The following is a 15,554-nucleotide window of genomic DNA, read 5'->3' as shown; positions in this document are numbered from 1 at the left end:
AATTCTTTGCAGGTTTTCATGCAGGACAGAAGCGAGTTGCAACAAGCGCGCAGTCCGTATCATTTCAGACCTGCCAGCTACTCACCGGCCGGCCTCACAACTCATGGTTGGACGTCATCCTCCACAATGTTTCAAAAAGAAAATAGGTGTAAATGGCCATTTTTAATACGTGTTTTTCCTCCAAGATGAAAGTGCAAGAAAAGAAGAGCCGTCTTCCACAGTGGAGGAAGTGGAAAGCAAATCTTTGCACGAACAAAGCAGCGACGAAAACCTGCGAGAGCAAGATGAAGGTACGCATCAGTTTATTTCCTATAAATATATATATTTTTAATTAATCATAATAAACCTTATTGCTGTTAATTTAGATGAAGACTCGGCAAGACCTTTGGACGCACAAAGAGGCATACGGAATATGGCAAAAGGTATGGAATCATTTTATTTGGATGGTGCTAATTCTTATTTTAGCATTTACTATCATTTGTATTATTTTAGCTACAATGTTAAATTTAAAATCTCTGCTCGGTTTATTTTATGTGAAGAACAAAGATTCTGTGTTTCTGAAATAGTAAGCAATTTGCAGAAATTCAATGTTTAGTTTTCTTGAAACGAAATAATTTAATTCGGTATTTGTTGTTATAAAATTGCGTAATGTGCCTTGTGACAATAAACTAATTTTAAATCTTGTGCATTTGTGTGTAGAGGAACTACATAAGCAATTGTTGGAGCAGGTTGAACTGAGAAAAAAGCTCGAACGTGAATTTCAACATTTGAAAGGTGAGACCCCAAAATATTATATCTGGCCACTGCAGTGAATTATAAGTTGGATTTATTTATTTTTTCCCATTACATGATCTTGCTGCATCATAGCTCAACAGTAGATATAGAAATAGCTACTTCTCTAATATATGGAATAAGGTAAAAAAATGATTTGTGACGTTTGTTTTACATTTTATAACACATTATCGTATTTAAAAAAAAACATTTATTTGATGCAAATCCATCAATTGCTCCTGAAGGAAAGTAACATTCAGAATTCTATCACTCCAAAAATGTGCGCATTTTACAACCAGCCCATCTGTATTCATACTTCTTTTCACTCTTCAAGAACGATTTGAATGAGGAATGTGTGAATAAACTATTTTTCATTGACTCAAAGGAATGTACAATTGTATCCCTTGACCCTTGCTAACTTGTACTCTCTGAAAAGGGCACTTGGCGCCTTTCAAATGGTTATGGATGGTTGTATTACCTAGCTTTTTTTTAACCTTTGTACAGCAGCAGGAATAGATACAAGAATGCAACATTAAAACATGGACTATATACACTTGACCTATTTGACTTCAACATTTCTTCACCTCCATCACATCAAATGTTATCTTGGAAATGTTAGACTTCCCTATTTACGTAATTTTACAATACTATCACTTACTAATACTTGTTTTTGACCGATGATAAAAATACAATCTGGTAGATTTCATTATTGAATTAAATTAGTTGTTTTGTTTGAGAGATGCAAAGTAGCTTTAGAATTACGTTAACTGTTTAAGCCTTTGGTTATTGCTAAATGCTAATATGGTTAATTTCTCAAATGAACTTACATCTGTCTTAAATAGATGTAATGACAGACATCTATTAAATAGTTAGCAGCACCTACTAAAATAAACAGTCCTTTGTTGATATATGCAGAAATCTGTCATGACTTTGGTTCTTTTTGATATTTTATTAAAACAAAGTTTTGGGCATCTTGGTGAATTGTATTTTAAAGTTTGGCTTCCTCTTTTGGCTTTAAATCAGTTTGCACTATTTTTTGCCCCAATTTTGCTTTAGACAACTTCCAGGATCAGATGAAAAGAGAATTGTCTTACCGAGAAGAGATGGTCCAGCAGTTGCACATCGTCAGAGGTGAGAAAAATAAAATAATCCAGTCGCCGTTTGAGGAGTTATTGTTTCATTTGATATTTAGTGCCACGTGCAGCGTGTACGGATACGGTTGATTGTTGTCTGTCGTTCCTCTCAGAAGCTCACGACGCCTTGCACCATTTTTCCTGCAAGATGTTAACGCCTCGCCACTGCACGGGGTCGTGCACCTTCAAGTCTCCTCTACTCCCACCGTGACAAGACCCTCAAGGAGGAACCTTCCACTTCACACAGCGAGGAAAAGAGACTCATTTGTTGTTGTGATATTTATTTTATGAAAATGTGTACTGTACATTTATGTGACGCTGTCTGTAGTCACAAACCATCGATGATATTTATTATTTGTGGCAACGTGCAATGAAAATGTATGTATCATGAGTTGTAATAGTAACTGTTATGTCTCCATTGGCTCGCCTGTCTTTCAGTCTGGTGTATTTTATTTATTTATTTATTTATTTATTTTAGTGTATATCTGTGTTCTTGATTCTTTCCAGGCCAGTCGCTGACTTGATTTTGGACATCATGCACTTTAAATGAGTGAAACACTGGCAAAGGGATTGTTTGTTGCGGAAGACCTGATTTTCTTTCTTCGAGTATTAGCCTATACCGAATAGGCCCATATCACTTTCTCTTGTAAAGCACATATTCTATTAAACTGTTTGCTCATGTCATATTTGTTCACACCCCTGTGAATAAATCATTTTATTAAAAGATCTGAAGCTGGTCAAATTAGATTGTATTTTTCCACACCCACTTTGAATTAATTTTAATGAGGTAAATGACTTCAACAGGTTAATAACCCATGCATGGGTCATTCGATATTATTTACATATCGAAATGTTGGAATACGGGTGGTAGTTTAGTTTAGCTAAAAGCTACTGAAATTATGATTAATAACAAAACTAAAAGAGGCCCATAAAGTGTTGGATGTTTGAGTCCAAGAGTTTGTGTACTTATGTAGGCTTCTATTGTTTACTGTAGGCGATTCTATCAAATGGCTGCCATTTCCGTCAGCAAAAAGCACGATGAAGCACTTTAAAAAAATTATGTAAAGAATTATGAAAATTGATCTGTTTTCATAATATTTTAAGACTCACTTAAACGATGTACAAACACTGTTTCTTGCCTGGTCTCAAAATTACATTAGATAATGAAAAAGTATGTTTTATATTTACATATTTGATGGCCCAAAATTGGTTTTCAAATTTATAGTTCAGTAACTGTAAAGATATTTCAAATATGACTGGGAGAGGTAAAATATCAATGCTGTTTTAGTGTTAAAACTTTTATTATTATTATTTTTAGGATACGTTTTGTTTATCATTTGTGATATATTTTATGCCAAAATATTTTTAGAATAATTAAATTGCCACTTCACTTGAATTTTCAGTTCTGTTAGTCCAATGAGTTAACGTAAGAACAGCAAAAGAATGACATGCAGAAAACAAAAGTAATCTTTAGATGGGCACATTTTGTTTAAGACAGTTCTGCAAGTATTATAAAGGAGTCGAATAAAAGTGCATACATGTAAGCTATCCTGTTATGCGTCGACCAGTCCAACCGACTCGCAATCCGAATGGAGCGGATCGAGCACCTCCCCTGCCGTCTGTTGTGTGGAAGCACACATTGAACGTTTGAGACTTTGAGCTTCTTGTCCCCCGAGGACGGCTGCTACGCATGCGCACACAATGTCACAAGATGGCGGAGAGTACGGAACTAAAGGTAAAGCAAGCCTTTCCACTAGGTTGACAAATAGGCGGTTAGCATCGTCACATTTGAATTTCAAATAACGGTAACACCATTTCTCGACAACCAGCGCCGAACAATACTCTTCTCAATTCTTATGCGTCCACAATAAGGACACAGACACCATACAAACTGTTAGCTTGTTGGCTAGCCTGCTAGCACTAGCTTTGTTATTGTTGCCGACGCTCCGTTCGTCTGTTTGAGTTTGCGCTGTTTTCTTGCAAATTGCAAGCAGATCCCGCATCGGAATGTCAAACCGAGATGACAGTAACGTCTATGCTTTCAGAATAGCCCCACACTAGTCGGCCTCCACTGGCATTTCCGAAAGATAAGGATTCAGATTGTTAGATCACTTATACTAACGGGATCTGGCTATTCCCTGGAAGGAAATGCCACTTTCGCGCTTTAAATTCGTGTTACTGTAGTTTAGCAGACGTGTGTGCTAATTAAGGTATTTTTCAGTCACTTTAGTACCATAAATCAATGTCCTCCCCCATAAAATCATCATGTTCAATTTGATGTAACGAGACCCCGCTTCGTTACAGATGTGTTGTATACTTATAATGTCCTTGTCTTCTCCCAATTTAACAGGACTCTTGGAAACTGTTATTTTGGCAGTCATCCAATCGCACTCCAGATTTTACATTTAATCTTTAGTGTGGTGCAGAATGTTGCTCATGATTTGTGTATTTGACGTAAAAGAAGGTCAAATTTACTGAAACCAAAAGCTATTAACATGTCATTTTAGAGTTTTGCGTAGGACCTTATTTATCAGCAGATTCACAATGGAGCTTTCGCAAAAGCTTCACCCCACCTTAGTTACTGTTGCTAGTATGCCAAGTTTTGTGTCTCCGAAGGGAAAAGCTATGGCAAGGAGTCGTGTATGTCTTTGTTTGTTGGTTTAACTTGTCATGTCAACCATACACTACCCAATCATAATAACTGTTAATCAACTACTGTCACACTTTGTTCCCTGCAAGCGTCAGGGATTGTATTCCCTAACTAGACTCTTCCTTTTCCTCCAGCAAATGGTAATGAGCCTTCGAGTCTCCGAGCTCCAAGTTTTGTTGGGCTTCGCCGGGCGGAATAAGCATGGGCGCAAACACGAACTATTGACCAAAGCGCTTCACCTAGTAAAGGCCGGTTGCAGCCCTGCCATGCAGATGAAAATTAAAGAGCTCTACAGACGGAGATTCCCGACCAAAATGGTTTCGCCGGTGGACATGGCACTGCCCGGCGTCCACCCCGCCTCCGGCCTTCCCGCGGGCCTCTTCGACAGCCACGGTTCCCCCTCGCCGCTGTTGCCTGTTTCACTCCTCGGGCCCAAGCATGAGCTCGGTCTGCCTCACCTGCCCTCTACCTTGCACCCCGTTCACCCCGACGTCAAACTGCAAAGATTGCCCTTCTACGACGTGCTGGACGAGCTCATTAAGCCCACCAGTCTGAGTCAGTTTAGTTCTACTTGACACAAGGATGCATGTTAAGTTTCAGCTGCACTGACTACTGTTTCCTAACATTTTTTTGTAGCCTCCGACAACAGTCAGCGGTTCCAGGAAGCTTGTTATGCCTTTGCTCTAACGCCGCTACAAGTTCAACAGATCAGCAGTTCAATGTGAGCAACACAGCTCTCGTGTTTATGTCCTGTGAGCAACAAGATCCAAAGAGGGCAGAACGAAGCAAACCAATCCTATCTAACGCGAATATTTTTCTCTTTTTAGGGACATATCGGGGACCAAATGTGACTTTGCTGTTCAAGTCCAATTAAGGTATCAACTTGTCTAATGGATATTTTTCTTCCAAAACAATGACAGGAATATTTGTCACCCTTATGAGGAAAGGAATTGCCCTATAACTTCATTTTTCTGGTAGGTTTTGCTTATCAGAGACAAGCTGTCCCCAGGAAGATCATTTCCCACCAAATCTCTGTGTGAAGGTGAATGGAAAGCCCTGCAATCTCCCTGTGAGTTAGCACATCCTATCAACAGACTGTGTTGTTTTTTCAAGTCGTTAAGCCAACGCAAAGAATGTGAAATAATAGAATTGTGAACCGCCCCACCCCCCTTGCAGGGATACCTTCCTCCGACCAAAAATGGAGTTGAACCAAAAAGACCCAGTCGCCCAATAAACATAACTTCCCTCGTGCGACTGTCCACGACAGTCCCCAACACAATAGTTGTATCGTGGACCTCGGAAATTGGGAGGGTAAGAATCAAGAAAATACTTGGTGAAACAGATGTTTCGAGGAGAGCGGGAGTCACCTCAACTTGACCCCATTTTCCACATCTATTTTCTCAGAGTTTTTCTATGGCTGTTTATTTGGTAATGCAGCAGTCGTCCGCTGTGTTATTACAAAGACTACGAGCCAGAGGTATCAGGAACCCGGACCACTCCAGAGCTCTTAGTAAGTTTATTGACTGCGCCCAATTGTTTTTGGGTGACCGAAAAGGTCCTCATGAAGCCTGTGTTTTGCTGTTGTGAATGAAGTCAAGAATATTCTGGTGCCCTGCTGCAAAAACATTTTTTTTAATCCCTGTGGCCCTGCTTCTTTGACTTTCACCACAATAATCTAGCACTTGTACAACACCCGCCTCAGAAAATATCCTCTTCTTGAAAAGAAACATCTAGCGCTGCTATGTTTGCCAGAGAATATATAAACATTCCTCAAGATTTGTGCCAAAGCCACACAGTTTACTGGATAATTCTTCAAATCTTCAGTGCTAGATTCTTATACACAGCTACAGTTACTATTGCACATATTCATACTTTTTCCTTATTTTGAATTAGCCATCTTTGTAAGAAAGTATAGAAAGTCAAACATATGATAAGAACAAATTGAAATGTATTGAAGAATGCCTTCAAAAATAACATGTACTCTACACCCAAGGCCTCTATTTAAGAAAATAGGCTTGTCTTCATGCTTTGTTCACTGCTCATTTTTGTTACGTGACGTTTTTTTCACAGTTAAAGAAAAATTGACAGCCGATCCAGAAAGTGAGATTGCCACCACCAGTCTTCGAGTGTCTCTTCTGTGTCCTGTAGGTCACCCCACTTCAACTTAACCCTGACAGTACACCTACCAAAATGAAGTACTTCACGTCTGTTTTTTCTTCTTCTTCCCTTTTCTTTTTAAAGCTGGGAAAAATGAGGCTAACAATTGCGTGCCGAGCCTTGACATGCTCTCACCTCCAGTGCTTTGATGCTACACTTTATATCCAAATGAATGAAAAAAAGCCTACATGGGTGTGTCCGGTGTGTGACAAGAAGGCGCCGTACGAGCACCTTATTATTGATGGGTGAGCACCGTGTACACGGCTAATGAGCATTTCACAACAACGTCTTCCCAATTTAAAAGAATTGGGCGTATATCGTCCACGGCAAAAATTGGATTAAAGTTCTCTTAATATATCCAATATGTGGATGCCATTTTTAAAAAAATCCAATATTTAAAGGGTTACATATAGGAGATTTATTGTTTGACCAGCTGTCACATGAAAAGGCATTATTGAGTCTTGATGTCATTGGCGCAGGTTATTTATGGAAATCCTGAACAGCTGTTCTGACTGTGATGAAATCCAGTTCAAAGAGGATGGAAGTTGGGCGCCCATGAGGTCAAAAAAAGAAGCGCAGGAGGTTTCGGCCCAATACTACGGAGTAGACAGCAGTGCGTAACACATGGATTTTCAACCTTATGCAGTTCTGTGTGGAATCCTTGTGACTTTGCTGTTTGCTGTGTGCAGATGTGCCTAAAATTGAAAGCCAAGAACAGAAACACAGCTCATCCAATGAGAACCCTAAAAAAGTGGATGTGATTGACCTGACACTGGACAGCTCATCGGAAGACGAAGTGGATGACGAGCCGCCTCCTAAACGGCCTTGTCCGTCTCTCTCGCCTATCTCTCCGCCTCCAACAAAAGGGTGAGTGTGCAACGTCCACTGTGTGCCTCGTCATTATTTTTTTCCTTTTGCCTAAATACATGACCTTGTTTTCCCTTACAGAGTACTGAACCTTCACAACCAGACGTCACCTGTGACGAGAGCTCCCAGCATGCCCCCTCTAGAGACCAGCTACATTCCTCCCCCGCCACCACTTATTCAGGACTATCGCCACTTTTATCACTCCGCAAGTGAACTGCCAGGTAGGCACCAATGTTTAATGGACATCTTTAATTTGGGAATTGGCATTACTCATTAAAATCTGCTGGGCACCGTTTGAAATTATATATATAATAAGAATGATAGGGCGGTCCGGTGGGTGTGTGGTTAGCGCGTCGGCCTCACAGTGGGGGAGCTGGGTTCAAATCCAGGTCGGTCCACTTGTTTGGAGTTTGCATGTTCTTCCCGGGCCTGCGTGGGTTTTTCCAGGTACCCTGGTTTCTTCCTATATTCCAAAGACATGCATGGTAGGCTGATTGGACACTCTGAATTTCCCCTAGATATGAGTGTGAGCGTGAATGGTTGTTTGTCTCCTTCTGCCCTGCGATTGGCTGGCCATCAATTCAGCGTGTCCCCCACCTCTGGCCCAAAGTCAGCTGAGATAAGCTCCGGCACCCCCCGCGACCCTCGTGAGGATGAAACGGTTCAGAAAATGAGATGATATTAATAAGAATGATAGACAGGCAAAAATAAATACATTAAACATTTGTTACCTGCCATCGATATCCATTGACATCCTATTAATTGAAACTCAGAGGACAAGCGGTCAATATTCATTTTTCAGTGATCACGGGAGTCGAAACGGATTGGTCAAAATGGAATGGCAGGCTGATATGTTGTATGGATTTGCAAATCATGTTACTCTTTTCTTTCCTTTTCTTTTAGATTTAAATTTCTTCTCCTTCCTCCAAGGTGACAATCAGGTAAATCTAACATAACATAACTCTTTGCCGCACGCGGACAGAATCACACCAGACCCACATACGATCCATTCTCTTTTCCTCCCCCCACACACATGCAGCATTACAACATGGTGATGGCCGCGGCGGCGGCCGCGTCGGCCTCGGAGGACCCGGACCTGCTCCTCAACCGCTACCTGCCCTACGGCTCTTCCCCCATGTTGCGGGAGCCGCCGGGCACGCCAGGAAGCAGCACGCTGATAGCCACCAACGGAGGCAGCAACAGCGGCAGCACCAGCAGTTTGGTCTCTTCCGGCAGTCTGCGGGACAAAGACCGAGACCGAGAGCGCGATAGAGACAGCCACGCCATCTCGGGACTGTCGAGGTCCTCCGTAGAGGCGGCGGCGGCGGCCATTTACGGCTCCATATCCGACGTCATCTCTCTGGATTAGATCCTCACAAAACTGACGCACAAGGCAGACTTGGAGACCTGGAGGTCTTTGTAAATACGCAAGAGAGATGAAAGAATACAGTACTATGTACAGAGAGGAAAATCTATTTTCAATGTACTTATCAAGTGTATATAGACTTAGGACACTTCCTGTCCGGCGAGTGGCTTCAGTTCAATATTTTCTGTGAATACTGAAGACTTTTTCGCACCTCTTCATGTGGCCCTTTGATTATATTGTACCTTTTGTACTTGGTTTTTACAGTTTTGTTTTCAATATTCCATGTCGATGGCATTAGTTTATTATGTGCACAGAACTCTCATGAGGTGAGACCTTTACGGGACAGAATATTCAGCATACCAACTGGGCATTGTCACAGATGTTCACCAAACAAGTCACAGCAAATGAGGACAAAGCGCCCCTCCCTCCCCCCAAGATGCATAGTTTCTGTAAAAAGAAAAAGTGTGGACAGCAGAAAGGGTTTTGCCATCACTGTAGACATCCATGCCGTGGTCGCATTATTTTAAGGACTTATTTATAATATAACTTATGTTGGATGTATACTGTTGTTTTTAAAAAGCATTCCCTTTGCCTCGAATTATTGCCACTAGAAATGCAAAGCAGGTCCTTATCATGCTCCTCGTTCTCACTGTTTTTAACCGGATATTGTCCAGCATAAATGGAAGCTAAGTATGTATAATCAGTGTTGTAGGAAAATGTCTTCTCATCTTGTAAATGAATGGGTTTGATCCAGTAAGTGTCGGCATGGAAATCGGAAATAACCGGAAATTTTAAGCTTCCTCCCGATGGTTCCCGCCTTCGTTTTGCATTAGAATCATGTCGACTTACTGTCCGTGTCCTCTTCAGCTCGCGTTCAGCAAACGGATAAGACACTTGCTCATTTGTTTTCCGCTTTCCCCGCTCAAGCTCCACATAGAAATGAAGCATCTATCAGTAGCAACCACTTAGAGAGCATTTCTTTCAAAACTCACCCCTTTTATGCATTGTGCCTCTGCTTTGTGAGGCCTTTGGGCTTGTAGTCTATAAGCTATTTAGTCTGATCTTTTGTCAATTGACAATATATTTGGGGCAACTTTAACTTGACATCCTGTTACGCCCATCTATTAAAAGTCATCATGGACATCCCCCATTTTTTTTCTTTGATGTATGCTTAACATTACTATTATTTATTATCAAATATTTTCAGCAATTGTTTGATTTGTGGCTATGCATTGCAGTCATTGTATGTGATATTTCTTTTGTAATGATATAATTAATGCTATTTAAAAGAAAATGTCATTGTTGCTTGACATGCATTGTAACATCAGTTTTCTTGTTCGTTTTACCTATCAGATGATGTCAATAACTCAATAGAGGCTTTGAGCATTTTGAACCGCTAAGAGGTCTACTGTGCTGTTTGATATTTATAAGAATTAAACAGAAAAATGTGCCTGTGTGGTTGACTATTGTAACATTATTGGTTGAATTACTGTAAAAAAAATGAGAGCCCAAAATGTGAAAGCCATTTGACCTAAGGTCAGACCTAAATTCAATTCAATGAAATAGTAAATTATTAATCATTATTTTTTATTTATTATTAATAGTACATTTTACTTTGTTTGGGGCTGTCATGACAAAAACTGCGTGAAAGAATGATTTATTTAGATTTTATTTCACATTTATGTTATTTTTTTTAGATCCTCATTAACGTGTTGTTCTCACTCTAAAATGTGATTTATAATATTCAATAAAAGTCATTTATTTAGGAGATAGGTTGAAAAGGGTAACAGTTATATAATGTGGTTTTATCCTCGTCGCGTTTTGCTTGGTCGCATTTGTCGACGTCACCAGATCGGTGATGACGTCTATAAGTGAGCGGCACCGTTTCAGATTGGAATGGGAGCTGGCGATTTTTCCCCTATTTTGATCGTTTAATCCGTGAATGGCGCCGAAACAGGACCCGAAACCTAAATTTCAAGAAGGTACCGTGCTTTCTATGTGTGTCGCGTTCCAATTGCGACGTTGGTTGGCGTACAATTCGATGGAATGAAACTCAGACACAAGCCAGCATCTCTACCGCTGCTAGCTTTCATTGTTGTTGCTATGGGCTTAGTGCATGCCTTTGTTTCAATATCAACGGCTTTATCTATCTTTTTCTTGAATATCTTAAGTCTTATTTGACCAAAACTTCCCACTTATCGAATAAAACACGCGAGCAAACGTTTAAACGTGCCCCATTTGCACCCTTTTTTCCTGAGATGGCTATTAGCTCAGTTTGGCTACATTCACAGTCAAGGTTGGTTGACGTTCACACAATCCCAAACGAGCTACAAATTTAGGAGTGTACGTAGTTTATTTTCACATTGTAATATGAGCTCATGGCCACAAAATCGTGGTGCTTGCACAGCAAAGAACGCGTGCACGAACATTTTAAAAATAGCAAATGTAAATATACTGTTTCACTTTAACTCGGTGCAGCTTGTGAATCGTATTCTTGACGTAATAAATAAATATTGTTTCTAGGTGAAAGAGTGCTGTGTTTTCATGGGCCATTGCTCTACGAAGCTAAGGTAAGTTTCCTAGCAGCCTGTCTCTGTCTTTCACAGTCTTCTCTTCAAAGTCATATATCTCCCTGCAGTGTGTTAAAATTAACGTCAAGGAGAAACAAATCAAGTACTTCATTCATTACAGCGGCTGGAATAAAAAGTGAGTGAGCCGACGGTCAATCGCTTGGATTTTAGTTGACCTGAACACCTTATTGTCTGCCTTTCCCATTTGTTGCAGTTGGGACGAATGGGTTCCTGAGAGCCGAGTGCTAAAGTATGTGGACAGCAATCTGCAGAAACAGAAAGAGCTTCAGAAGGCCAATCAGTAAGTCCTATTTGTTTACTTCCACATATGTTGCAAAAGTGTAAGGAGTAAAATCTCTCCTCGTCTAAACAGCGGTATTTAAATGCCAAGGTTTTGTGATTAAAAAAAAAGAAATCAAAAGGACAACTGTAAAGTTTTGCATGTGTCAATAAAGTGCATTTGTTTTCATTCTTTCATCCTCCCCTACTTGTTTTCATTACAATGGTCTCAGGAATTCTGGAGATATCCCCTGAATTTATTGCTAATCAATATCAAGGCGCATATTGATAAAACCCGGTAATCTTGCCGAGAATTTTCAGAAAGAATGTGCTGTTCGCAGGCCACTCAAATGATGCGCTAAAGCAATACTTGGTCACCTCTGTGTGTCAAGTCCATAATAATAACTGTGATAGGCCATATTTGTGCAGTTGTTGATTGCGAAGGTTGACTTTCTTTTCTTATCCTAGAGACCATTATGTTGAAGGAAGAATGAGGGGTGCTGCACCGAATAAGAAGATACCCGCGACATCGCAGAAAAACGACGTGTGGGTGCAAGATTTGCTTTTTATTAAGTCTCCCGTTTTTTTTCATGCCACATCAGTTTTGTAGTTATAAGACTTTTTTTGTTCAATTGCAGGAAAACCAAAAAGAACAAACAAAAAAGTGAGTATGAACTTGTCATTTTACTTGAACTGAATGTCATATTTCTCGTACAGCCTTATTCAATTTGGCTTTTACATTTCTTAAACATATTTAGGCGAAATGTTTTTTAAAAAGAGCTTCTATTTAATAGGTAGAGGTGAGGTAGAATTTAATGTTTTTTTCTGTTCTAGCTCCTGGTCCAGGAGAAGGACCGAGTTCGGGCGGGGACCCAGTCCACCCCCCACGGAAGAAGAGGGCTCGTGTTGACCCAACGGTTGAAAGTGTAAGTTGCTCTCTCTTACATCCATCTTTGTTCCCATCATACTGTGTTTGAACTCACTTGGGGAAATACGTTTTGCTTGCTGTATCGGGTAATGTCATGTAACTTGATCTTGTTTGGCCAGGAGGAGACCTTCATAAACAGAGTGGAAGTTAAAGTCAAAATCCCTGAGGAGCTAAAACCTTGGCTTGTAGATGACTGGGATCTGATTACACGACAAAAACAGGTTAGTAGTGTCTTCATTTTAAGGCACCAGTGGAGAAACTGCGACCCCTGGTGTTCTATTTGTGAAGGATAAATATATATTGATATGAAAAATGTCTAGCTGCTGTATTTTTCAATGGAATTTTCTGTATGTAGTATTTTCCTTTTTTTATGAATCCATTTGCTCACATTGATGGAAAGATTGCTGCTAACCCTCCCAATCAATATAGATTGGACGCCTATTGCAGCCAATGGGAGTGCAAGATGATCACTCAATTCATTCAGTGCCTGTTGAGATTGATTTGATGCCTACCACTGTCAATGGCAGTGAATGAGTCAATATTATTTGTATTCCTACATGGATTTATGTACTATAGTATTTGTTAAATGCAAGTTGAGGCCTTGAGGGGCAAAACCACAGTAAAACAAACACAATCACGACAGCCAATTTTTTGTTTTCTGTCCTCAGCTTTTCCATCTGCCCGCGAAGAAGAACGTTGACGCTGTTTTAGAAGATTATGCAAACTACAAGAAATCGAGAGGAACTTCTGACAGCAAGTAATACTTTTTTTGTAATATTCCCAGAGGTGTGCTTGTTTTTGAATGCGTTGGCAGAAGTTTAAACATTCTTTTTATGTCATTCACTCTAGGGAGTTTGCCGTGAGTGAGGTCGTTGCCGGTGTGCGGGAATATTTCAACGTCATGCTGGGAACGCAGCTGCTCTACAAATTTGAGAGGCCGCAGTATGCAGACATCTTGGCCAACCACCCAGATACGTCCATGTCGCAGATTTACGGCGCGCCCCACCTGTTGAGGCTCTTTGGTAAACCCTTTCACGTTATGTTAGCCTTTCTAATGGCACTCATTTAACTCGTTGGCTGCCTCCACCACCGCTAGATGTCAATCCTTTTTGACTAGGAAAAGATGGCAGGCAGCGAATGATGGCTCCTGCTAGCCCTCCCAGTCAAAATAGATTTGCTGTCTAGTGTCGTCAGCATACGATGAGTTAAATACTACAGAAAAAAACTATAGTGTTACTTGAGGCCATAACCATGGTGTATTTCTTTTATCATTCATTTTCATTTCTATAAATTATTTTTTATTCACATAGACTTGATTTCTTTATCATTATAAAAATCTTCATTAATATTGAAAAAAAATATGCATAATTGCAGCTCTTATTTTTTTTTAAATTTATATTACCCAAATTAGTCTCATGCTCTAAGATTTAACGATCTTGCGTGTCAACTTTTGAAGACTGGTTCATTGTAGTAACCACTGTCCCTGAAAGGGTTAAGGCATTTTGTAAAAATAGTTAACATCTGCTTATACACAAAACCAATTTATAGTGAGTTTAACTACAAATGGCTTGTTTCCCCAAACAAAACTTTCATAAGGCTGTTTTGAAATGAATAACTTTGGGAGGATTTACTTTGTGTTGTTGAAGCTTGAACAGGATTCTTTCTGTTGTTAAACATCCTAATCATTTTACGGCGGCCCTACGCGTTTTTACCCATGCGCTCCCGAAGTGAGCGTCTCTTTTGAGAGAGAAATGTCTCCACAATCTCAATGGTGATCAGCTAAGCTGTTTTCACCACTGTAGTAAACCGCTCGGTACAAGCGAAGTCTATGCATAAAGCACTTTCCAACTTGAACTAGCATGCAAGAGGACAACGGCAGCTATCACATCTGTCTTCTCAGAGCAAAGAAGCTTGGAAAAATCTGTTCTCAATTTCTGCTGCGACATGAAAGGTTGAATCGGGAATTAGGTGCAAATAATCAATCCATCCATCCTGATTTGTATCAACTCAGCCGCTACAGTGACGTCACGGAGGAATGTGGCGGACCAGACAATTCATTTCAATAGTTTGAGGCCATCATTTCAACTTGGTTTAGATGCTTCTTTGTAAATGTCTTCCTCTTTGGTCTTACAAGTGCGAATCGGAGCCATGCTGGCTTACACTCCTTTGGATGAAAAGAGTCTGGCACTGCTGCTGACCTACCTGCAAGACTTCCTCAAGTGAGTGTCAGCTTACTTTTTTAAAGAGAGAGAGAAAGAGATGGATCAATCATCTGTTTAGCGGTACAACCAAACAGTCTCTTGACTTGTGAGGTCCGTTGCAGGTACTTGGTCAAGAATTCTGCAACGCTCTTCAACGCCAGCGATTACGAGGTGGCCCCACCAGAGTACCATCGCAAGGCCGTTTGAGCTTTTTTTTTTCAGGAAGGGAGAGTATCATGCATCGGGATGTGCAAATACTCCAGGAAGTATTGGACCAACTTGTCAATTGTCTTTCGTGTGGAAGCTGCAAAGTCTGCTCTCCCTGTATTGGTATAATTTTTTAATACCACCCTTTAGTTTGTATATCTTTTGACAAGGAACTTCAGCATTTCACTGTTTGGTTCTTTATTTTTGTTCGCATATTGTCATCATTTTCTAATAAAAACTACTTCATTTCTTCATGTGACTTTGTTTCATGGCACTTGTGTAAAAAATGGCACTCTTCTTCGAACACTCTTTTTGGCTGTTGCACTAAAGAGATAAAATGGTTCCTATTTAGCATGTTGGTATTATTTGGGCGGTGTCCTGAAGAGCAAAGCAGTGAAGTGTGAATCCACCCCCCAAAAAATATC

At 40.3% G+C, this 15,554-nt stretch overlaps 3 protein-coding genes across 14 annotated transcripts in view; all 3 read left to right on the top strand.

Annotated features, from left to right (window-relative positions):
* skor1b (SKI family transcriptional corepressor 1b) overlaps nucleotides 1–2,593 on the top strand; it is a 46,928-nt gene extending 44,335 nt beyond the window's left edge. For 10 of the 11 annotated variants that reach the window (XM_077595514.1, XM_077595511.1, XM_077595512.1 and 7 more), the window contains 6 exons: nucleotides 13–106; nucleotides 186–290; nucleotides 366–422; nucleotides 700–774; nucleotides 1,828–1,902; nucleotides 2,018–2,593. In XM_077595514.1, coding sequence (XP_077451640.1) covers nucleotides 13–106; nucleotides 186–290; nucleotides 366–422; nucleotides 700–774; nucleotides 1,828–1,902; nucleotides 2,018–2,115 — 504 coding nt within the window. In that variant the 3' untranslated portion in view covers nucleotides 2,116–2,593. The remainder of the gene's footprint in view (nucleotides 1–12; nucleotides 107–185; nucleotides 291–365; nucleotides 423–699; nucleotides 775–1,827; nucleotides 1,903–2,017) is intronic. The other variant, XM_077595521.1, reaches the window with a different exon arrangement.
* Nucleotides 2,594–3,498: 905 nt separating this feature from the next.
* Nucleotides 3,499–10,400, top strand: pias1b (protein inhibitor of activated STAT, 1b). Of its 2 annotated transcripts, none has more exons than XM_077596352.1 (14): nucleotides 3,499–3,639; nucleotides 4,689–5,109; nucleotides 5,191–5,275; nucleotides 5,382–5,429; nucleotides 5,533–5,623; nucleotides 5,731–5,865; nucleotides 5,959–6,064; nucleotides 6,625–6,698; nucleotides 6,796–6,956; nucleotides 7,191–7,324; nucleotides 7,401–7,578; nucleotides 7,660–7,799; nucleotides 8,482–8,519; nucleotides 8,618–10,400. In XM_077596352.1, exons 1-14 carry the CDS (start codon nucleotides 3,595–3,597, stop codon nucleotides 8,945–8,947), a joined length of 1,986 nt encoding a protein of 661 aa, XP_077452478.1. In that variant the 5' UTR covers nucleotides 3,499–3,594; the 3' UTR covers nucleotides 8,948–10,400. The 2 variants fall into 2 exon arrangements, with proteins under 2 accessions (XP_077452478.1, XP_077452479.1); XM_077596353.1 differs by lacking the exon at nucleotides 3,499–3,639 and adding an exon at nucleotides 3,647–3,709.
* A 369-nt stretch (nucleotides 10,401–10,769) lies between these two features.
* Nucleotides 10,770–15,388, top strand: morf4l1 (mortality factor 4 like 1). The gene is made up of 12 exons (XM_077596354.1): nucleotides 10,770–10,926; nucleotides 11,468–11,514; nucleotides 11,583–11,650; nucleotides 11,729–11,815; nucleotides 12,262–12,339; nucleotides 12,432–12,457; nucleotides 12,628–12,719; nucleotides 12,841–12,942; nucleotides 13,390–13,478; nucleotides 13,571–13,743; nucleotides 14,856–14,940; nucleotides 15,045–15,388. The coding sequence occupies exons 1-12, from the start codon at nucleotides 10,887–10,889 to the stop codon at nucleotides 15,127–15,129; spliced, it is 972 nt and encodes a 323-aa protein (XP_077452480.1). The 5' UTR covers nucleotides 10,770–10,886; the 3' UTR covers nucleotides 15,130–15,388.
* Nucleotides 15,389–15,554: the final 166 nt, after the last annotated feature.

The sequence above is a fragment of the Stigmatopora argus genome, chromosome 3 (assembly GCF_051989625.1).
Source record: "Stigmatopora argus isolate UIUO_Sarg chromosome 3, RoL_Sarg_1.0, whole genome shotgun sequence".
Classification (NCBI taxonomy): Eukaryota; Metazoa; Chordata; class Actinopteri; order Syngnathiformes; family Syngnathidae; genus Stigmatopora; species Stigmatopora argus.
The sequence above is the reverse complement of the archived record's forward strand: the minus strand, read 5'-3'. Positions and strand labels throughout refer to the sequence as shown.

What these genes read in the sequence shown, in the direction of transcription:
- pias1b (XM_077596352.1), top strand. Translation starts at nt 3,595, where the DNA reads ATGCGCACACAATGTCACAAGATGGCGGAGAGTACGGAACTAAAG. An exon ending in GAGTGTCTCTTCTGTGTCCT is followed by an intron (nt 6,699 to 6,795) that starts GTAGGTCACCCC and finishes TTCTTTTTAAAG; the next exon opens with CTGGGAAAAATGAGGCTAAC. An exon ending in TCTCCGCCTCCAACAAAAGG is followed by an intron (nt 7,579 to 7,659) that starts GTGAGTGTGCAA and finishes TTTCCCTTACAG; the next exon opens with AGTACTGAACCTTCACAACC.
- morf4l1 (XM_077596354.1), top strand. Translation starts at nt 10,887, where the DNA reads ATGGCGCCGAAACAGGACCCGAAACCTAAATTTCAAGAAG. An exon ending in TACAGCGGCTGGAATAAAAA is followed by an intron (nt 11,651 to 11,728) that starts GTGAGTGAGCCG and finishes CATTTGTTGCAG; the next exon opens with TTGGGACGAATGGGTTCCTG. An exon ending in CCACCTGTTGAGGCTCTTTG is followed by an intron (nt 13,744 to 14,855) that starts GTAAACCCTTTC and finishes TGGTCTTACAAG; the next exon opens with TGCGAATCGGAGCCATGCTG.